General features: G+C 35.3%; 1 protein-coding gene across 1 annotated transcript in view; it reads left to right on the forward strand.

Annotated features, from left to right (window-relative positions):
• The window catches only part of LOC149424613 (uncharacterized), a 371,453-nt gene that overhangs the window by 31,247 nt on the left and 315,172 nt on the right, over nt 1-25,034 (forward strand). The window contains exons 3-4 of the mRNA XM_089631078.1: nt 14,767-14,995; nt 23,181-23,277. Coding sequence (XP_089487204.1) covers nt 14,767-14,995; nt 23,181-23,277 — 326 coding nt within the window. The remainder of the gene's footprint in view (nt 1-14,766; nt 14,996-23,180; nt 23,278-25,034) is intronic.

Raw genomic sequence — 25,034 nt, forward strand, 5'->3', positions numbered from 1 at the left:
ATGGTGAATCTAATCTACATAAAGTCGGTCGCTAGGGAACTAAAAACAGCTGCGTATTGTATTTTAAAATCTGTCGAAGCGTAGATGTCTAAACATTAATTAAAATTATAAAAAAAATGTAAATGGTCGGAAATTTTTAGAAAGTAGATTCACCAGTTTCCTGCTTGTACAACGAGTTTCCGGACGCCGTGTATAACAGACATTTGTTCACTGAGATAAAATAATCGTTAAAACATCCAAATACCCTATTTTCTGTAAAAAAATATCTAAAATAGTTGTAACAAGACATAAAATAAAGTAGTTGTAACATTACACAAGATAAAACAGTTGTAACGAGACATAAAATAAAGTAGTTGTAACATTACACAAGATAAAACAGTTGTAACGAGACATAAAATTAAATTTTTGTAACATTACACAAGATAAAATAGTTGTAACATTACACAAGATAAAATAGTTGTAACATGACATATGATAAAATAAACATATATCTATTCAATTGAATAACGTTAATATAGATACTCGCTTTCTCTTGTTCAACACTTAATCAAAAAAACAGGATACACGATTTTAAGCTTAAATTATTCCTCCTGCAATTCCTGATACAGGAGAAATATCTTGGACTGTGCATTGATAAGCACTACATTTGAACATCATATTCAAGATATTAAAGATAAAATTATCCACTTAATTAGTGTATTTAGCCGGTTATCATAGGTTACCAAATAAAATTACAAAAGGCTATATTATAGTCTCGTACATTCACATTTAAATTACTTGATTGTAATCTGGGGAAACGCATATGAAACATATATAAATGAACTAAAGGTAACACAAAACAAAGTAATCAAAAAGCTATTTCACTTCAAACTTAGAACACTCACAAAAGAAATAAAACTGTAATGCTACGTCGTAATCAATAAGATAAAAAAATCAGTAAAGCGATATCGAATGATGAAATTCTTTTGGAAAGTTCGCAGATTTTTTTCTAGATTTTGCTTAGAATCTGAACAACACCGAATAATGTATTAATGTGAAATTTTTTAATGTCTCCTGGCTCGGAGATGGTCAGATTTTTGTTGTTGTTGTCTGGTCTCTCTACCCCTCGGAGGAAAACAAACTTTTCGGCTGTCTACACAAATAGATTGAAAAAAAAATGACCGAGTAAATCAGTGAAAATGAATGAGTGTCCTCTCTCCAAAAAAAATTCGGCCTACGCAATAAACAATCTCCCATTTTTTAAATATTTTTAACATTAGTAGATTTATTTTAAATAAATCTATGCATCGAGGGAAAGTTTCGTTGATATCACATTACTAAGACAGGTGCTCGATACCGTTACGTGTTACGTACCACTTGCATGAATAATATTTACATAGCGTTCTTAATAAATAAAGTACCTACTTACCAGTGGCGGTCAGTAACTTTTCAGTGGTAGTAAAATTTAAAAATACGATGTTAATGATTTTTGTACATGAAAAATTTCCTGAATATCTAAACACAAAAACATCCTAATAAAAAAATTAATACATCTTCAGCTACAACAACACCAATAACGTCGTATTTTTCAATCTTACCACTCCAGCCCACTAAAAAGTGCCAAACCAACGCTGGCCGCCAGAGGCGCTGGTGTAAAATGTTTATTCACACCACTGATTCCAATTACGAAAATGTTACATAAATTTAAAAAAAATTTAAGCGACTCCAAGTTACAGTGTTTATTGAATCCACGAAGGAATAATGCCTTAGACACATTACGCTATATTATGCGCGCATAAATTGGGCGGGGCATGTGCGTATTATATGTTGGGCTGACATACTACGATATAATCTTCCTTAGGAGAGGGACTGCCGCGGAATATCATTTCTTTGTATGAGATCTGTCATTTTGACAGATGGCAGCAGCGTAATTACGACTCTCCGTAAATTGTTCTGACACCTTAGAGGTCGCATTATTTTCAAATAAAGCCTGGCTAGCTGATCGTCGCCACGCTCACACTTATAATACATCATATTTTTAGGAATGACAGGTCTATATGGGATTGTATGGAGAGCAATACTGAATTATATAAAACGCTTTGAACTAATAAATGCAATCTGTCACCCTCTTTAAGATTGAACCACAGTTACAAACACACAACCGAAAATAGTATATTTATGTAAAATCTTCTGACATTTCATCATCAAAAATAATATAAAGATTTCAAATATTTCATTGCAAAGAGATGCCATATATAGGATTGTATAATATTTTACATTTCTTAAATACGAAGAAAATACGTCGTTGAATGCCTTGAATGTTGAAACCTCAGTCAATTCACTAGTACCTAAAGTATACATTTTGTATTACAAAATATTTGCATGTAAGTTCACTTGATTTCTGTGAAATAGAAGGTTTCTTGTAACTTGACTATAAATAAAGGAATGTAGATGTGTTTTAACTACAAAAGTTCCAAAGATTTTCTATAAAATATGGCTTGTAATTCTAACGTTCTCCTTGTAATTTACATGAAGTGGGACGTAATAGGGGAAACTTTGTACACTGAAATTCAAACGGTTTTTCGTATTTTTAAGGCAAAGTGTGTCTTTGTTTCAGAAAGATTTCAAAACAGGTGTTTGCTCAGGTTTTGTCTTGAAGAAGTTTAAATATGAAGCTTTTTAAAACTTTTAATACTTCCTATTCTTCCCAGACAAAACATTCGTTGAAATGCTGTCAACTGCCTTTCTTAAAATACGATCTGCTTTATTTTAATTTTAAAATTTATGTAGGTGCGCAATTATTCAGTTGAACAATTTTGAGTTGTTAAAAATTGGAATTAAAAATTAATTATATTATGGCTCATAACATTAAATATATAGTTTTGAGGTCGGCGGTAGACTGCAGACTTAATACAACATGTTTATTTTCCGACTTTATGTCCGGGTTAAATCTTCCCCACAGGAAAAAACTTAACCATTCCACACACTTTTCCACAAATGATCGTCTAGTCAATTCAAATTATGCAAGTGCATTATATAAGCATAATAAATAAATAAAAAATAATAGAACAACACGTAAACTCACCAGAGATCAAATGGGAAAATAATTCACGGACTCCAGATATTTTAAATATTATATTGTTAATATAAATAATAATTTTGATTAATAATAAATAATTAATTATAACGAAAGATTTTTTTGAATATTTATGTTGAGGGATCAGTAGGATTTATAGGACCTGTTAGGAGTTCTACCGAGCTGAACCCTCTGATAAGAAAATATCTGGAGTCGGTGAATTATTTTCCCATTTGATCTCTTTGTGAGTTGACGTGTTGTTCTTGTATTGTTTTGTATTTATATTGCTTATATAATGCACTTGCATAATGTTGATTGACTAGATGATCATTTGTGGAAAAGTGTGTGGAAGGGTTTAGTTTTTCCTATGGAGAAGATTTAACCCGGACATCTGAGCGGAAAAATCCACGACGTCTCTGGAACTCGGTCAAAACTATCATCGCTGGTAATACTGTTCCAACTGCTACAGAAATTACACCGCAGGCCTTTTCTAAGTTTTTCTGTGAAAAAATAGAAACCATACGCGCCTCCACATCTTCTGCCCCTCCGCCAAGATTTACAGCCAATTCCACAAGGATACTGTCATCTTTTGAACCTACAACGCTGGAAGAAGTAGGAAAGTTGATCCTTAGTTCGCCAAACAAACAATGTTCTCTTGACCCTATCCCAACGTGGCTTCTCAAGAAATGTTGCAACGTGTTATCCCCTTTCCTGGTTCACGTGTTTAATAAGTCCCTAAGCACAGGTGACTTCCCGGAGCCACTTAAGTCTGCTGTAGTTACCCCAATTATTAAAAAACCACAGCTTGATGCCGACAACCTGGGTAATTATCGACCTGTATCAAATCTGCCTTTCGTAGCTAAACTACTAGAAAAAATTGTGGCTTCTCAAATAATCTCCCACTTAAATCTTAATAAATTAATCACAAATCATCAATCTGCATATAGGAGGTTCCACTCAACAGAAACCGGATTACTTCGTGTCCTGTCAGATATAACCCTTGCCATAGAGTCAGGTAAGTTAGCACTTATTTCACTTTTGGATATGAGCGCTGCATTTGATACCATTGACCACGACTTTCTCATTAAGAGACTAGAAGTAACGTTTGGCTTACATTCTAACATCAAATATTGGCTAGAATCCTATCTATCCAATCGCTCGCAAGCAGTAAAGGTTGGAAATAAACAGTCCAACTTCTCAAAACTCTCTTCAGGGGTACCCCAGAGATCCGTTTTGGGTCCACTTCTCTTCATTCTTTTTACAAATGACGTCGCAAAAATTATCGAGTCATTTGGCCTTTTATCTCACTGTTATGCTGACGATCAGCAAATATACTTTTACTGCTCACCAAATGAGATCGACGGCCTAAAAATTCGCACAGCTGAGTGTCTAGAAGCAATCAATCTCTGGATGTCCTCAAATAAACTTAAGCTAAATCCTTCAAAAACGGAGTTTCTCTGGGCAGCCACACATAGACGCCAACATTTAATAGAAAACTCACCAATCGCTATTTCCGGCAACGACGTAACTGCTAAAACAACCGTCAAACTTCTGGGAGTTTATCTGGATTCAGACCTTTCTTTAAAAAGTCAGGTAAATAAGACCGTTAGCACGGGGTTCTTCTACCTTAGACAACTAAAGTCAGTTCGTAGAAACCTTTCAACAGAGGCAACTAAATTACTTGTGAACTCATATATAGTATCACGTCTTGACTATTGCAACGGCATTTATGCAAATCTTCCCAAATGCGAAACTGATAAACTACAATCAGTGTTCAACGCCGCAGCAAGGCTTATCACCGGGGTACCCAAGTTTTCGCACATTTCGGAACACCTCCGAAATCTTCACTGGCTGAAGTGTCCTGAAAGGATCCAGTACAAGCTATGCTGGATGGTGTTTAAAGCTATCAACGAAATGGCGCCACCGTATATTACTGAGCTATGCATTCCGGAAAATACTGGTCCAAGGCAGTCAACTCTTAGATCAGCGACATCATCTGCAATTGGAAGGTTGAAAGAGCCTAAGCGAAATCCGAACACTAAGTTTGGTGATCGTGCATTCGGAGTATCCGGCCCTAAGGCTTGGAATAAACTTCCTATGGAATTGAGATGTATAACCAGCCCAACAGAATTTAGATCCAAACTAAAAACTCACTTTTTCAGACACTCATTTCCATAAATCCGTCATTCTATCCAAATATTTCTTTTTTTTTTTTTTCATTTTTTTATACCGTAATTGTTACATTATCTAGCGATTCCGTTCATTCAATTTTGCTATTGACTTGCCTACCAGTGGACAATGGACAATATCAGCGGGAACATAACAAGTTAATCGGTTTAATTGTTGGCAGATGAATCATCTAAATGCGTTTAAGATTGGCGATTGATTGATTTTATTCATTAATTTAATTCATTTAACATATAATATATCCAGCTAACAATAAATCCACCCTAATATAATAGAACTTCCTTCTTCTTCTGGCGTTAGTAAGATTAAATTGTTAATTTTAATTTTAGTTGTAAGTTGCCAAATATGTAAATACTCGTGTATATGTCGTTAAGATAGTAGTTATAGGCAGAGGCGGATTAACTGTTGAGAGCGCCCTAGGCAAGGACCTCATCGGCGCCCCTCTAGCGACCACATATTATAAATTTTAACAAGTACCTAAAGTAGCCGAATTTGTAGTTAGGTGGGTTTTACGTGAAAATAAAAATTTCGTGGGAGGGGGGGGGGGGGGGTGGCTAGAAAATTTCAAGAAAATAAAATTTGTCCCGAAAAAAAAAATTCATGGGGGGGGGGGGTGGCTAGAGAATTGTTTAAAATTGATGTTTTTACGTGAAAATTATGTTTTTAACTTGACTCTGAAGTAGCCCGACCAGTCGCCTTTTAGATTTTTTCAGCGCCGATTCTCGTTCTGAGTAGCCTAAATGGCGATATATCACCCTCGTTGGCAACACTGCCAGCTATTTTTTTTTACATACCAAGTTTCATCACAATCGGTTCAGTAGTTTTTTTGCATGAAGAAGTAACATATACCTATACAAACACACACATATACACTTTCGCAGTTATAATATTAATAGGGATAATTAATAAAACATAAAAAATTTAAATGATCAATTATTTATGTAAAGGAATAAGTACTCACTAATAAGTACCTACCTAGAAATGCCTAGGATCCCTTTGTGTTTAAATTACGAATTTTATTTTATGCACTTTTCAAATGTCACTTATGTTTTTTTTTTTTTATATTTACTCCACACAGGAGGCCCTGAAGAGAATAATTTCCCTCAGGGCCTATGTCATCTTTGGGGATGCTGTGTGGAGGGTCTTTTTGTGGAGAGGAAGGAGTGAACATGGGTCTTGAAGAGTCCCATGTTGTAGGAGGGAGGAAACACAGAGGCCGGCAGTTCGTTCCACAGCCGAGCTGTTGAACTTAAGAACGAATCGTAGAAGCGACCCGTTCTCATGTGACAAGTGTCAACTGTGTACAAATGTTGGGCGCGCGTTTGGCGTGTATCCCGACTACGCACCGGTGCCGAAGGGATCAATGACGCTAGTTCCTCAGAGCATCTTCCATTGTAATACCGATAGAACAAGGACAACATACCTACCTGACGCCTGTGCTCTAAAGATTGCAGTCCGTTTGTTAAGATTGGGGAATCTATCAAACGGACCGCCCGTTTCTGCACAGAGTCAAGGGTTTTTTTCAGGTATTTTGGGGCTCCAGACCAGAGATGGCTGCCAAATTCGACAGTAGGGCGCACTTGCGATTTGTACAGGGTGAGCAGTTGTGTACTATTAAAGTATCTGCGGGCCCTGTACAGTACGCCCAGCTTCTGAGAGGCCAACTTTACTCTAGCTTCGATGGAGCCCCCGTACCTGAGCTGGTCACTTATAGTTACACCAAGCATATCAATGGAAGGCCTGTTCGGAAGATTGCTTCCGTTGAAGGAGACTAGATTATCATTTGGATCCCTTTTAGACGTAATCAGACAGGATTGGGTCTTTGAAACATTAAATTCGACGAGATTATTTTTACCCCAGGAGGAAATACTCTCGAGATAACCGTCCATTCTCTGCTTCAAAGCCCTCCGAGCCGTTGGAGTTTGTGTGCCCTTTGGGGGCTTGTCAAACAAAAAGCTATCATGAACTGTACTGTCATCCGCGTAACAATGAATCGGTGCACATGTCAAAAGGTCATTGATGTGCAACAAAAACAAAGTCGGAGACAGAACCGATCCCTGTGGGACGCCAGCATTTATGGAGTGCGAGGAAGAGGTGAAACCGTCAGCAACCGCCTGAATCGACCTATCCCTTAAAAAGTCAGCAATCCACGTACACAGGGATGCGGGAAGTCCGTAAGAATGCAATTTGTTGACAAGTCCTCGGTGCCAGACCCGGTCAAAGGCCTTGGATATGTCTAGTGCGACCGTTTGGGTCTCACCGTGACGTTCCAGGCACCGCCCCCAAACATGCGTCACATACGCGAGAAGATCACCGCACGAGCGGTTCCGCCGGAATCCGTATTGACGGTCGTTGATAATTTTGTTCTTCTCGAGGTATGTGAGCAGTTTGTCGTTGATCACACGTTCCATCACTTTGGACAGAACTGATGTGATCGCTATGGGGCGGTAGTTGGCCGGGTTGGAGCGGTCACCTTTCTTGGGAATAGGGTGAATTACCGCTTTTTTCCAACCAGAGGGCACAGTGCCACACTTCAGGGACATTTTGAAGAGATTTGTCAAAACTGGAACTATTTCCGCAGCACACCTCTGCAATACCAGGGCAGGTATTCCATCAGGTCCACTAGCTTTGTTAACATCGAGCCCCCGTATGACGTGGAGTACATCCCGATGCCGGATCCTCAGCTTTTTCATATAGAAGCCGCAGTGAGGAACCGACGGCGGAACAGCACCCCCGTCGTCGAGGGTCGAGTTTTCCGCAAACATTTTCCCTAAAAGGTTTGCCTTTTCGGTGGCGGTGTTTGCTAGTGAGCCGTCAGGTCTGGTAAGAGGTGGCAAACTGGGTTTGCAAAAATTTCGACCTATTGAGCCCGCAAGCGACCAGAATGCTCTGCTGCCATGCGGGCAGGCAGCCAGCTTTTTGCTGATCTGCAGGTCGTGTTCGAATTTTGACCTATTGATGATTCTCTTGCATTCCTTTGCCGATTTGTTGTATGCTGATCTGCTTTCGGGCGTTCGAGATGTGTTGTAGGCTCGGTAAGCCGCGTTTTTTCGTCGAACTGCTTCGGAGCATTGTCGACTGAACCACGGCTTTGAGCCCACACCAGTTTCTTTAGTAGTCGATTGTATGAAGCCATCCATCGCCGAATTGATGATGTGTTGTCTTGGTTACACTTAAACAGCATTTATTTATGAACAGCATTGTGTACTCGCTATGTGGCTGACTGAGTGACTAATAAAAATAATGTAATTTTTTAATATAAAAAAGGACGACAAATAAAATTTAAATGTCGTTTCTTTGTACTTCAGAGCAACGCATTGTTTTATTTGTCTTATAAAACGATATTTTTAGTGAAGAAAAATGGAAAAGTTACGATTCACATTTACAGTGTTAGCAGCATTGGGCAGAAGACGCACTGTGAATTGCGTTAGAAAATTCCGAATCATCACTTTTTAATTTAGAAAAAAATGTCTCAATATGTTTCGTATGCTTTTTGATTTTTTTCTTCTTTTTCCTTAGCCTTCCTTTTATAAGCTGCACCACTAGGTTTCTTCTTCAATTCACTCATTATTTGGGTAATGAACTAAAACGCAATGTACTAATTAATTCACACAAATACCGCTGCGAGTACGTAATCAATAGAAGCGCGCGTAACCGGCGACATCCAAGCTGAAAGTGATGCCGGCCGCTTAGCCCCTGCCCCCGCTGCGCCCTTTGCCCTGCAATCTAGCAACGCCCGCGAACGAATCCACGAGCGAGCGGTCTTCTATTAAAAAATCATGCGATGGAGGCATGGAGGAATAATCAAGAAGGCGAGTATGCTTTGGAAGCTCTGCATCTCTACAGAAGTAAATAATCTTTTATATTGTGTAAGCAGGTGCATACTTACTTACAAAATTAAGTTTATACATATATTTTTTTTAATTCTAGGGGCGCCCGCCGGCGCCCCTTTGTAACTGGCGCCCCTAGGCACGTGCCTACTTTGCCTTAGGGTTAATCCGCCACTGGTTATAGGCCTTAGTCGTAAGTCACTAGATATAAGTCTTAGAGATAAGTCAGTAGTTCTAGTATTAAATATTTAAGAAATATATTTGTACAGCGCCCTTGAGGTGATTTCTCACGAAAACGGCGCTATATAAATTAGCCAAATATTATTATTATTATAAAATCGGACAAATATATTAATATATAATTATTATTGAATAATAATTATTACCATGTTTATTATCAGGTCTGCGGTATCTTTTGGTGTAATTGATTGATTTCCTCGTAAATTGTTTTAAGTTATTTACGAAGTTGTATTTTTCATTGCTTTCTAAAATTTGAAATTAGAATTTTAACAAGATAGATGAGAAGACCTCGATCGTAAAATTATTAATTGGTTCGTTCGAAATGCAAAAATAAGTAAACGAACGAAAATGCGGAAAGATTTTCTTTGGGAACATTACGCAAGCAGTAAATAAAATAACGGATAAGTTGACAGGGTAGGTTCCGATTTCAAATTCGCGAAAAAAATGAAAGGAAAACTTGTCTTTGCGGGGTAAAAAATGACATTTGCATCCAGCATATTTTATAAACGTAAAACTACAAACGTGAGCTGCCGGGACCCTTCAGTATGTTAAATAGTACCTAACAGATGTTTGAATATAATCGGAGATAACGCGCCGTGTCGCCTTTTCCAAGAGTATAGTTATTTATTAATTTATATATACGTCTAAAAATGCTTTTACATAAAAGTGTTACATGATGCAGTGTACATAGGAGAATATCTGTATTATACAGGAGATACTGACAGTAAATAGATGTAATCCACTGTAAAGTAGGTACACAACACACAATTGTAAAATTGGGATTACAAATATAATGAGAAAATATACTTAATATGAAGCAATATTATTAAAACGTAAGAGTAACATAAAGTAAAAAAGAAATTACAACAACAAAACATTAAAACTAATTTACCAACGCTACTCTAATTTGTAGGATTCGTTAAAGTGTTGGTATAGATTATGCTTAAGGCGATGCCATACGTAGTAATGCAAAATCATGTGTTTTTGGTTTGAAAATTTGGTCGCCGAGAAATGTTTCAGATGCTTTAATTAAATACTGTGAGTAGAATACATCTTGGCCTTTGAAATAATCGAGTATTTTTTAGATAAGTCTTTTTATAAGCCCAGAAAAAAATAATGTATAAGGCTTATGAAAACTGCTTTAAAGTTAAAAATCTCATACTAACGAACCCATTTTCGGTTTTGAGTTTATTGTATAGTGTGGAAAATTAAGTTATTTTTAAAATGATCGAAAAAAAATTAAATATTTATGCCTGAATATCCACAAAATAAAATAAAAGGCACTTTTTGACCATGTTTTTTTCTTGCATAAATCAAAACAGGCGGATGGTGTTAAGCGGGAATTTAAACCTTATCGCCATCTACGTAAAGGAAGTTATTGATAGCGGCTCAATTTAAAATATTACACGACGTAGTGCATCGCCTTAATTCTGTAAACGGAGTCAATAAATAAATCGATAGCACCCCCATACTTGTTGCCCAGATCATGCATCCTATTGGTCAGTGAGTGTGTCTGATAGTTGGTCGTGTATATATTGTTGAAGAATGTTTTATTTTGTCTTGTATTCCTAGTCAGTTATATTGTTTAATAAAACTGTTAAGTGTTATTTCTTACTTTTCATACAAAAAGGTATTTTTTCAGAACTCACTTTAATGTTACTATTATTCAATGGTTTTACAATCCAATTTCAAACACATATTTTTGAACAACTTATTTGCTCTTTGAAGCTTTGTGCACCACCGCTGAGATCTCTTAGTGAGGAAATACTCGTAGCTTCACGGATGGTAAATGCTTTCTGAGAAAAATGTCCTTTAATAATACAGAAGCGTCGAGATGGATTGTCTGGTTGTGTATCTAATACATTTTCTTCGAGATTTTCCAACTAGTAACGCCAAGAACTGATTCCCCCTGAGGTATGTTCATTTGCATAACAACGTGTATAGTAACGTACATAAAATGATTGTCTCGAATGTTAAGCAATATTAATTGAAGTTCGCACACAGCTGACCGCTTTTAATGTGATGTGTATTAATTGATTTCTGATTGATTACGTTTCATGTTCCCGTTATGTGATGGGGAATAATTTCAGTATCCCCTGGAGATAAGCCATCATTCAGAATAGTAACGTGCATACCGTCATATATAGTCGTTTCACTGTCTAATTATAATTTCAATTTAAAAAGCAGTTTTAGTGTGGAGTCGAAATGAAAGAAATGTTTTAAGAAAGTCTCTAAGAAAACTCTGGTCAGTACCAATATATTTAAAATTTTCACACAGTAATAAAAATTAATTTCTTTCTACTCAACTCTCAATAAACTTTTTCCATACAATTATTTAATCCAGTAAGGTGTGTACGTACGTCTTTAGAAGAAATAAAAACAATATCAGATTCTATAAAACCACAGTTTTGAAAAAAAAATAATGTATGTCCTAATAAAGCAAACGATTCCACAAGACTGCTGTCAAAACAAGACTCGAGATATTATACATTGAGTGAGTTCAATTCCTCGGCTGGATAAGTCCTCCATCACTTCACAAGCAACATTTTCTGCTTGCTGGGATGGTAGAAGATTTTCAAATATTGTAAGGTTATTCGTAATCCGGGAATGTTTGCATGTCTTAAATATAAAATACTTTTTACTTCTTAAGAAAATAGACAATAATCTGAACCGCTCTAAACTAAATTTGTTCGTGATGCTTTAACGCACGATTCACGGGAGTCTTGGACTCGTTCACGCGTACTACTTCATACGAAGCCTATCCTTCACTAGTTAAGTCTTCGAAAATTAATTATTTGAAAATTTTAGAAATTTTATGTGTTATGAAATGTTTTAAAAATGTGAATATTTTGAACATTCGAATTTAAACAAAAGAAAGATACTTTTTAAATGTTTAGTTGTATAGTTTCTACGTGTTATGTTTAATTTCTTCATATTGTTTACAGATCGTAATATGATGGGTTTGGAAAAGAAAGATATTTTTTAAATGTGGATTATATTTTTAGTTGTATAGTCCCTACGTGTTATGTTTAATTTCTTCATATTGGATTACAGATCGTAATATGAAGGGTTTGTTTACGAGAGTCGAAATGATCTGTGAAACGTAGATTGGAGAATTATGAACTATAAGAAGCGATTCATACGTCAACTATACAACACTACAGTGCAAGCATCATACTTTTAAAACGGTGCCTTCTACAACACCTCACTTAATGAGGCAATATCTGTATACCGACTTAAATGATCCGCATTCACACACCAGAAATCACAAATTTCTATTTTTTACCCAAAAAAATAATATTTATTCACCCAAATACATTCACAACAATTCATATTTATTCACCCAACTAGATTCACAACAATTCATATTTATTCACCCAACTAGATTCACAACAATTCATATTTATTCACCCAAATACATTCACAACAATTCATATTTATTCACACAAATACATTCACAACAATCGAAAAAAAATCCAAAATAAATTAATTGCAATTGCAAATTGTAAAACGTTTTAACAATGCTAACCTTACTCCATTATGCTATTAACAAAGTCAAAAAAAAAATTATAAAGTTTGTAAAGAATTCTGGTTCGTGAATACTCCTTCTACAAAATTATCTTGAAGGGGTTATTATTAAATTTACATTACAAATTCGTTCTTGGAAAAGCCCTGTTGCTCCTCCGTTGTTGTGATAATCAGTTACAAGTGCTGATTTTTAATGAAATTTTATATACACCGATTTAAAAAAATCTTAGTCGATATACGTCTTTAAAGTTTTTGCTGGGTGTTTTGGGTACTGCATTTAGACATTCCATATGAAATAACTGACGAATATTGACCTAGTTTACATCCGTAACTATAAATTATTGTCAGTACAGTTTAATACATTATAATATGATTTTCCGGAAAATGAATTGGGATGATAAATTAGTTTTGTATTCTGACAACCTACATGGCAAAGTGAAAAGTACCTTGGCTCTTGACGCAAATGGATTTATGCTAATCTCCGGTAGAGGCGAAACCGAGTACCTAACGTCGCCTACTATTCGTCGAAGCGATATTATTTGATACGTTATCCAACAATTCTGATGTCAACCACCCCTTGAGTGAAAAATACACGGATTCACACTTGCAGCTCATGGATCATAAGCTTAAACTTGCTGAAGGCGAATGAAAATATTACAGAGCCGTGGGATCAAAACACGGTGTAGGCCAATGAAAATCTTTTATGAAATGTAAGATTTCTCAGTGCATCTCGGCCTTATCCTTACTCATCGTATTCAGCTTTAGATGCTACAATCCCACTATTCCGACTCTTCTTATTGCCATTTTGGGAAGCGTGTTTACAAAGCCTCTACCGTTTCAGTCACTAGATGCGATTTAAGTCAATTTCTGTAATCTAATAATAAATGTTTTCATGATTTTGCAAAAACATAAGCTACTCTACTGAAGTCGTCATGACTAAAATGGTAAAGGCTCTGTAAGTGAAATCGCACAAACAAAATCTACTCTACTAAAGTCATCATGACTGTAACGGTAAAGGCTCTATGAATGATATCGCACAAACAAAAGCTACTCTACTAAAGTCGTTATGACTGAAATGGTAAAGGCTCTGTGAATGATATTGCACAAACAAAAGCTACTCTACTAAAGTCGTTATGACTGAAATGGTAAAGGCTCTGTGAATGATATTGCACAAACAAAAGCTACTCTACTAAAGTCGTTATGACTGAAATGGTAAGGCTCCGTGAATGATATTGCGTAATATCACGCAAACAAAAGCTACTCTATTACAGTCGTCACCGTGACTGAAACGGTTTAGGCTTTGTAGACTACTAAAACACGAGGTATTTTGCCTCCCGTAATGGTTCCCTCTCAAGCAATTAGAAATTATTATCGTTATCGTAAATTATATTTCGAATCGTTTTTATTGTATTATCTACTAGCTGTACCCCGCCACGCGTTGCTATGGCTCTGTCAGTGTGTGCAGATAGAGAAACCATAACGCGTGTTACTTTTTACGTTTTTAAAAAAGCGCGCTTGTCCAACAGATTGCGCTGTTTTTCAAAAAATCATATTTTTACTGTAACATCTATATAATACAGGTTTTTAACATTTTCAGCTTACTGTGGTGGTAGTAGGAGATTTTCAAATATTGTCAGGTTATTCGTAACCCGGGAATATTTGTCTTTCTTTAAAAAAAAAATAATAATAAAAACATAAGGGTATTCGAATACAACGTTATGTAGATTTAAGATTTTGAACAACGAACATTTATGTTTTTTATTTATATTGATAGACACATTTATATTGGTACACATTGATTAATCGGTTTCGCCAATGGTAATGATTTTTGTGAATGCTCGTATTACATTATTATCTATACTAAAAAACCGATTAACAAAAACCGATTACTAAAAGGTCTCAGTCTAATATATATTTTTCTTGCAGAAATGGACCTTGCGCAGAAGCACTGGTATGCCATCGCCACAGTGCTGCTGGTGGCTGGGGCCGCGGGCGTGGCGGTACCCCTAGCGCTCCGAGTATCCGCGGGGGCTTCGCTGGAGGAGCGTCTCGAGCTGGCCTCTGCGCTGCTGCAGGACTCGCCGCTGGTGGACGGCCACAATGACCTGCCCTGGAATATCAGGAAGTTCCTGCATAATAAGCTCAAGGATTTTAGGTAAGAATTAGGCACACTACATTCATTACAGGTACGCGCGACGGATTTTGAAGTGTCACGTGATCAAGTCAGTGCCATCGAGCAATGGCATTTATCAAACGGCGGCGGTTGTTGTTGATACTCGTTGTTACTGCTGATTTGCGTGTTGTTTTGCCGCAAACATATTAAATATACAGAATGATTAGACTATTTGAAAGGTTAGTAATTTGGCAGTCGCACAACCAGATGTGTACTTTAGTCGACCTTGGCTTGATATGATTACGTCATCGCCACATTGGTGCTGGTGGTGGACAAGGTGCTGGCGGACGGCCATAATAACCTGCCCTGGAATGTCAGGAAGTTATTACTTTATTGCATTTATGCATTTTAGGTGAGAACTATGAGCTTTTATCGCACTTCGTCTTCTTGATTCGTTGCATCAATTGACTTGGTTAACCAGAGCCGTGGACACCAGCGTCCGGTGACAATTCAACGCATTGGTGAATGAACACCATGTACAGTAATCATTTGGAGAATGAAAAATATTATAATACTAGCGCAGACCAGTGAAAAATCATTGGATATTATCACAGACATAGGAATTAATAGACGAGAAGATAATGGCGAGGGGTAAAATCAACTGTTGAAGAACGAAGGGGGTTAAGCTGACTGTGATTCGTCAATAAATCAATCTGACAGTAAATAGGCATCTCGCATTATAATATCACCATTTAGTTCTTAAAAGTAAAATCTGCTTTTGAATGAATAGACATTTTTACATGGGAGCGCAAATTAATCGCCACGTTATGAACTAATTTGCGAAGTCCGAATTCGGCAAAGTAAATTTCTTCTGTTTGCAGAGTCGTAGTTAGTTTCAGAGTATTTAGTTAAGACACTTTTACAAATGTTTCATAATTTACTTACCCCAGTAAACAACGATGAGCAAACTTGAGAATCGCTACATTGTGATGTGATAGTATATGTTTCTAAAACTGATCCATATAATACGGTGTGAATAAGCTTAAAATAAAGTAAAATAATGCTTACTTATGGAACGTAATACGACAATTGGGTTTATTCTCTTTTTCACATCTATTTTTACAAGTTTTCATATCACAAGTCAACATTTTGCCGTGTTATTTCGTAAAATGAACCGATGATGCCTCGACCATAGTTCGCACAAGAATGATGACGTCACGTTTTCAAAATTCACTTGAGGCTATACGCGAGCACAGCCGGCTCCAATGGAACCGGTATGGGGAGTGGGGATAATACGCTTTTAATCACTTAGGGCAGGTCTACTAATATTCATATGTCTATGGATATTATAAATTACTAGCTGACGTGTACCCGGAGTTGCTCGGAGGTATGAATGGTTTAGAGTAAAGTTTTGACTACATATTTTACCGTACATAAATATTTGTTTTACTTGAACGTGCTATGCCTTCTTCGGGCATCTCCGACTACTCTCTCCCACATCGTTAATTATTCTTACACCTCTTTCTTCGTCCATGACGACGCCTCATTTTACAACAGATAATTATTTGATTCGTGTCTTCATCGGGCGTCCTTGACTTTTTCTATCACTTACTTCTGTATACCACATTGTTACATTAGAAAAAACTACATTATATCAACATTAATGGGTCTCCGTATAGCATTACGGTCCAGTGCTATTGCGTTAAATATTCATTCAACATTTCTGGCACTAAAAACAACAAACATTGAAATTTCCAAATATTTATCGGTATAGGTCCACTATTTTTCGATTTTTGTGAGTACAAACATACGCAAGCTGAATTTTTAGGTATTAAGATTAGAAACCAGTTAGAATTTAACTGAACCATTTGGATTGAATTTTATAATATAAGATGTTGTCTTGTAACAGTGTAACCTTGTAGGGAAGTTAAAATGTATGGTTGTATGTATTTTTGTAGGTTTATTGTTATTTTTCTGGTTATTTGTATTTGTTTTTAGGTTGTATAATGTTTCATGTGTATGAATAGATAACCTAAAATTGCTTGGATTACGTTAGTGTTAACCCAACCACTAACGTGACCCTAGCAATTTTAGGTTATCTACACAATTTGAGAATGTGTTTTAGTGATTCTTATCTGTTAGTAATGGTATTTTTATTAGTCTGGACACTATATACCTACTAAAGTAAGTTTGACACGTAATTGCATGTCAAAAATACTATATAATTAGGTTGTGTTTAAAGTTAGTAAGTACGTGTCTATATAATTCATAAGTGCTTGAAAATGACCTAGGTGATATATTCGTATATCGTTTTTCTCGATACCTTTAAATTAGAGATAAACAATTAGATAAAATACCAACTTTTCTCTATGAAATAAATCGGTAATTAGACTATTTGATGACTTTTGTTTTGCCATCCACAAATTAAAATAAATGACATTAATAATGAATCTATAAAAAAATAGACACAGATAGTGAATTTACCTTACTTGTTGAATGAATATTAACAAGCAAATATTAATTTTTCGCAAGGGTTAACAGATGTTAATTTATGCAGGCACAGAATTTTATCGTTTTAGGAAATCTCATTCATATTCAATCAAGCTTTGGGTACTTACAGATGTTGAAACATAAGCAGTTTAAAAGTTGGTCTTAGAAAGCTGAAAGAAATTAATTTACATTCCAATGACGATGTACGTCAGTGTATTATTTCAAATGATCTGCACAGGGGTATACCTCCCTAATTAAGGACGGAGTGGTGTCTTGAATTTTATACATTAAATAAATTTAAAGGAATACTACAATGCATATAAATTTTCGATTTATGAAAATATGTGTACACAATAACAGATGGTATATACGCTAATTTTTACAAAATTAAAAAAAATAATTTTTACGAAAAATAATTCTGAATAAAATTCTCGTGTGCATACATATGTGTAGTTTTAACACTGATTTTTTAAAACAATATCATACCACACAGCCAAATTAGTTTGAGATAAAGTGTAATTTAAGTTTATTCTTAGAATTTTCATAATTTCACAACTCGTATTTCTTTAGGGAGTTTGTTAAAACATTTAATGGATGAGTTTGTGTAATGGTGTTGTATCTTTACATGAATGACTTGTCTCTAGTATTGGGTTAATATTCCTTTTTTCTTAAGAAGCAATTTAGTTTTGGTCGGCTGTTGTGCTCCAAATTTTTGCAGTTATTTTTATTTCTTGGTTGTGATGCCATAATACTTGACTGAGTTCCTCGATGAGTGCTTGTCTTTTGTTTCTTCTATTTTTTCTTAACACTCGACAGTAAATTTTTGATAAGTTTCAAATCGGAGCTATTTCCTGGTCACGAGAGCGTTGGAATTTGCATATTTTAAAGACATTTTGTGGACATCTTGGGCCTTGTGTCAGGGAGCCTTGTCGTGTATCAATATTCCATCAACATTTGGAAACCATAGTTACCATGTAAAAAAACGAAAACTAAACATATCTCTAATTAAATAAACACCATTAGATGAATAAATTATAAAACAGGTGAAAAAATTACCCCCCAAGATGAAAAAAATGTGATTTTGTGTTTACGTCTAATAGTCTGCCCACGTCTGTCTGTACATAATGCATACTAGTCCTATACAGTCAGAAAATACTTTCCCATTGTATTACTACTTTCCGTATAAGATGCTATTTGCGGTGCAACTTTGGAACTATATACGAGTACGAGAGAAGCTGGTAGAATTTTTAGGTAATGCCGAAAGGAAGATCAAATGGATTCAATTCAGTGGAAATGCAGTGCACGCGACGCCAGCTGCATTCGATTCTGGGAAACATAATAATACGGCATTATTTATTTTTGTATAGTAAATTCGGTTTTTGAAATTTTTTATTTTATTTTACAAATTCTTTTACCCGTTGTCTTCACTGGTCACTCTGTCAAATGTATGCTGATTTTAATTATAGTAAAAATGTCAACGGAGAACAAAATTTGATCCACATTTTTACTCCAAATTACCACAGAAATCAGTGGTTAAAGTATGTCAGTTTCATTTTTTAACATTCTGTATATCCGGCTTTGTAATATTAGCAAGCCAATGACATCGGTGGATACCAAAAAGGTTTTTTAGGCCTCAGCTGCCTTAAAGATAAAACTTTAACATAAAGATTTGGCTGATTATATTTGTCTTTAACAATTTAAATTTAATTTTCTTTAGTCATAGATTTACACAAACTTAAATAACATAAAGTTCTGTGAACAGTAAACCTTTACTTGAGTACAAAAATGAATGTTTCTATTTTTTCTCTTATTTATAAAATCAGAATAAAAATTTACTATGAAATCATAAGATTTGTAAGAACATTATTATAACCTATATTCAATTTTATGTAAGATTTTGACTACAAATAAGGAATTATACAATTTGTTCGAAGAAACGTCAGTAGAAAAAAAAAAATCTTTACTAAACCATTAAAACGACCGCCATCTTGATTTACTTTATAAAATTATAGACAGACGAAATGCAAAACAGTCAACGGGACTTCACCACGCTTATTCAATTTTTTATATTATCTTTTCCGATTTTATGTCCGGGTTAAATCTTCCCCATAGGAAAAACTAAGCCCTTCCACACACTTTCCACAAATGAACATCTAGTCAATCAACATTATGCAAGTGCATTATATTAGAAAATAAATACAAAACAATACAAGAACAACACGTCAACTCACCAGAGATCAGATGGGAAAATAATTCACCGACTCCAGATATTTTCATACCAGAGGGTTCGGCTCGGTAGAACTCCTAACAGGGCCTATAAATCCTACTGATCCCTCAACATAAATATTTAGAAAAATTTTCGTTATATTATTATTTTTTATTACTGACTTTTATTTGGCTTGATTTAATATTTTACTAACCTAACCTTGTTAGACTTTTGGAAACACCCTAAAAGTCATCCCACACAAGACATTTGCTGGTTAATATGATTTCCCAGATGTGTTTTTCCACCGAGCTTCTCAGAATCAACAACATGATAGAAAGCATTATTCTTGTTCATATTTGGATGATCTTATATCTTTCTTATAAAAGTAATTCCCAGTGGAAAAAACACACGTGCCTAAAAATCGGAGTATGTAAATATTTTAGTTCCCAGCAGTCCACAGTAACCGATTCCTATACGACTCGTTGTCGTTAGGAAAATGCCAATAGAAATATCCCAAAATAAAACTAAAATTACATCTATGTATGTAAACCTTCGTATAAAATTTAGTAGAGGATTTATGAAGACCAACTAAAATCACTACTACGAGCTCTCTGCTCTGAATCGGATAGTATTTTTATGCTATCGTCTGGATTTTTTCGGATTCTCATAAGTCGAATTCAAATCGTATGTTTCGGGTAAATTGTGCATAGCTTTCGCACAAAAAAAAAATAAATCAGGGGGCTGCAGGAAAAAAACGACCACTCTGCCCCTCAATTTTAACAGACCGTAAGGTTTATTTCGGTTTACAGCCGACCGGACCCAAAAAATTAAGAACCGATTTCATACTTTTTTTTATATATATTTTTTTATATTAACTCCATACAGGAGGCCCTGAAGAAAATAATTTCCCTCAGGGCCTATGTCATCTTTGGGGATGCCAAGTGGAGGGTCTTTTTGTGGAGAGGAAGGAGTGAACATGGGTCTTGAAGAGTCCCATGTTGTAGGAGAAAGAAACACAGAGGCCGGCAGTTCGTTCCACAGCCGAGCTGTTGAACTTAAGAACGAATCGTAGAAGCGACCCGTTCTCATGTGACAAATGTCAACCGTGTACAAATGTTGGGCGCGCGTTTGGCGCGTATCCCAACTACGCACCGGTGCCGAAGGGATCAATGACGCTAGTTCCTCAGAGCATCTTCCATTGTAATACCGATAGAACAAGGACAGCATACCTACCTGACGCCTGTGCTCTAAAGATTGCAGTCCGTTTGTTAAGATTGGGGAATCTATCAAACGGACCGGCCGTTTTTGCACAGAGTCAAGGGTTTTTTCAGGTATTTAGGGGCTCCGGACCAGAGATGGCTGCCAAATTCGACAGTAGGGCGCACTTGCGATTTTTACAGGGTCAGCAGTTGTGTACTATTAAAGTATCTGCGGGCCCTGTACAGTACGCCCAGCTTCTGAGAGGCCAACTTTACTCTGGCTTCGATGGAGCCCCCGTACCTGAGCTGGTCACTTATAGTTACACCAAGCATATCAATGGAAGGCCTGTTCGGAAGATTGCTTCCGTTGAAGGAGACTAGATTATCATTTGGATCCCTTTTAGACGTAATCAGATACTGAAATACCGTTATAAAATTTACCTTTCACCCCACGGTGACCAAAATTGGAATCTTCCATAACTCACCGAAGAAATTCCGCCGTAGTAATATTTCCAAGCTGCAGGATCACCAGAAAAAAAATTGTTGACAAGGAAAATTTCGTAACCAAAAACATATTTAAAATTTGTTTTTCTTTTGCCGTCGTGCCGTTAGGAAATGTACTATTTTTTGGATCGCCTCATTTAATACGAGATTTCTTCAAAACATCGTTGCTCATATAATTTTTGGATAATATCGAAGAAAGTATGTTTTAGAAAGTTAATAATCGATTGGATTTATTACATTAAAATAAAAATTATCCACAATTATATTGTAAATATTTGACGTTTGAAAAGAATCACGCGTTCTGAGGTTCCTTGAAAATTAAAAAGTATACCTAGCCAATTAGAAGCAAATCGCGGTAGGTACCGGCACCGCTATGCTCTATGTCTATGATGTCAGTTAGCTGTCAATATACACATATTTTTTAAATAATATCGTTCGTTATGGAAAATTAATAGACCATTCAAAGCTTAGTTGAATTATTGAAGCTCATAGAATTGAAAGAAAATGAATACCCAATAAAGCCCAAGTAAGGACAATAGAAATGTCCTTTTAGATATAAGAAATGTCCGATCGGACACTAGAAATGTCCTATTGGATATAAGAAATTTCCGATCGGACAATAGAAATGTCCTATTGGATATAAGAAATGTCCGATCGGACAATAGAAATGACCTTTTAGATATAAGAAATGTCCGATCGAACACTAGAAATGTCCTATTGGATATAATAAATGTCTGATCGGACAATAGAAATGTCCTGTTGGATATAAGAAATGTCCGATCGGACAATAGAAATATCCTATCGGACAGAGAAAATGTCTAGTCGGACACTGCAAATATCCTGCCGGACATTGGGAATGTTCGATAGGACATATGTAGTGTTCTATCGAACAGAGGAACAAGCGAAGTTGAATTATTGAAGCTCATAGAATTGAAAAAGAACGAATAAGCTTTCATAGACTTAAATACTTCATATACCTAAGACCAATTTATTACGTGTTTCAAATACGACAAAAGTCCTCAAAAACAAATTACCTCCTGTTTAGTATCAAAAAGTACATTCAAAGTATAATATTACGATTAATATTTACATTCAAAATTGGGAATTTTTCGTTTGTTTTTTTTTTTTTTCATTTTTTTCCGAATAAAATAATTCTTAATATATTTAAAAAAAAGTAATTACTTTGACAATATTTGGTAAGAGTTTAATATTATATCGGCAAAGTTACATGCAATGTTGTAATATGTTGATTTTTTATTTATTTCCGAATTACATTTCGGTGGTATGGGAGAGGAAACATTTTCTCATTGATGAGATTTATGTCGGGGTGAAGAGTGTTCCTCTCATTGTCTGCGCTCTGACTACTACAGAATGTCTTACTATTTTACATCTACCCATTGAACTTACCCATATCTACCTATTTAATGTAACTGTTATATACTGTCATCACTTAAACTGGAAGCCCAACTAAGTGCCGCCCGCAGGACCTAGCTAGTAATCAATATTATGGTAGGTACCTACCTACCCGTCAGAAGAAAGTTTGAAAAAAATGTATAATTCTTTATTTCAAATACAAAAATATCACGATATTATATTTACGATTAAGTAGGTCGGTATTAAAGTACCTATCTATGAATTTAACTTATGATTTCACAGGAAATTTTGATTGATTTATTAAATAAGAGAAAATTATAAATATGCTTTTTTTGAAGCGAGGATTACAGTTTACGAGTTTATGGCTAAGACATGTTAAGTATATCATAGCTTGACCAAGAATGAACGCCACTGAAATAATACGTAAATAAAATTGCTATGTTTTTCGTTACAGATTTAGCGAAGATCTTAGAAATATTCCGCCTTGGTCTACCAGTCCCTGGAGTCACACGGATCTACCTAGACTGAAGAAGGGACTCGTGTCTGCACAGGTAAATAGACATTTCTTACTCTTACCTGTTATCTATGTTGGAATACCCTACGTTTTTCTGCTGTCGGAAAGTTCATTATTATTCATAATTTTAACTAGATTACTGCGAAAATGAAAAACAAAGTTGGAAAATGTTCAACGAGAGAGGTGAATAATGAAGTTATTTGCTGCGGACGTTAATTTGAATTAAAAATATGTTTTATTAATGTAGCTACATAAAATAACGTAACTAGAGACCAGTGAAAAATCACTGTGGTATTTAATAATTTATTACATGTTTGCTAAAGAAGTGTAGATCCCAGGAAAATCACAAAATCTGACTTTACTTGTCATGACTTTCCCTAAGAAATTTTAACACATGTAATAAATATTTCAAATTTAGAATTAAAATAATTTTCTATTAATAAATATTATATTCTAGGTAGGTACTTTATAGTTGATCTGAATTCTTGACACGATCAGTTTCAATTTGGAAAAAAATGTTTTAAATTCAAAATAAATCCGAGTTTATTGAACCGAAGTTCTAACAACACACAGACAGATCCACAACGAAATTAGTGTGTTTGAAAACTCCAAAACTTTTAACAACTCCTTTAATAATGAACCAGTGACTGGCCGATGGGTCTAAGGAGAACATACGAGCTTTCTGACATTGTCCTTGTTAGAATAATTTGCGATGCGATTTTTACGTTAATGCTTTGAAAAATGTATTAAAAACAAAATGAGCATCGTTTGTGCTAATAAAAATTTACGTTCCACTTTTGATTTTTATGAATGGCGCCTTTTTGAAAACTGAAAAAATATTTTTCTGTTTTATGATGTGGCCTTCAACAGGGATCTTTGTCTTTTAAGCCAAAAAACAGGCCAATGAAACTGATTGTATGTTAAAAATAGTACGATTCACAAGAAGTAAAAAAAGAAGGAAAAATAGCTTTCTTCGATCACGCGTACACTCCCACATCAAACTTCTTTCTCATTTATTTTTTTCTCGGAAGATGTTTCAATTTATATTTGTGTTTTAGTCTAATTAAAATTATTGTTTAAAATATTTTGTTATCCTTTGTGCTCTGCATAAAAACATTGCCTTGTAAACATAAGATTATCTTTTTTTTAATAAAAAAATAAAATTCTTTCTGTTTATTTCTTTGGTGGCAATTAAGCACCTGAGAAAAACGGTTTTTGTCGTGACAAGGAAATGATTTCGCATTTCGTTATATGGAAAACTGCTTTAAAACGCATAACATAACATAAAGAAACTGCAGAAAAACCGTGAATTCAATATTTCTTGTGCTTTTAATAAGCACTGTCGTATCTCCGAGTGTTCTCACAAACCCTCACATTAAATAAAACTCCGGCTCAACAAAACACTTGGAATTTTTTATGTGATAGATTGGCAATTGGCTCTGATATCTTATTTAGCAGGCGGTTGGAATAATATGGATCCCGACCTTGAGGTTCCCACCTTATTTATTACACCCTCGATATCTACAGTATTTGTCAGCTAAACGCCATCTACGGGTAGCCTCATAGACTACTTCTACTAGTATCATTTATGGATGAGCTCTTACACTAATATCAAGGATATTAGGCAAAATATTATGGCAAAAAATATGCACGTACCTAGATAAAGTCACGCAGAAAAAAAGAGTATTGCTGATTTATTAAAATCCTGTTAAAAAATTTATGGCAGGCCATTTCCTAATAAACTATTAGTAAATTTATAATTTATCGAAACACGCCTTCATGCAGCTACATTTA

The sequence above is a fragment of the Hesperophylax consimilis genome, chromosome 4, assembly GCF_061612785.1.
Source record: "Hesperophylax consimilis isolate HC1 chromosome 4, BYU_Hcon_1.0, whole genome shotgun sequence".
Taxonomy (NCBI): Eukaryota; Metazoa; Arthropoda; class Insecta; order Trichoptera; family Limnephilidae; genus Hesperophylax; species Hesperophylax consimilis.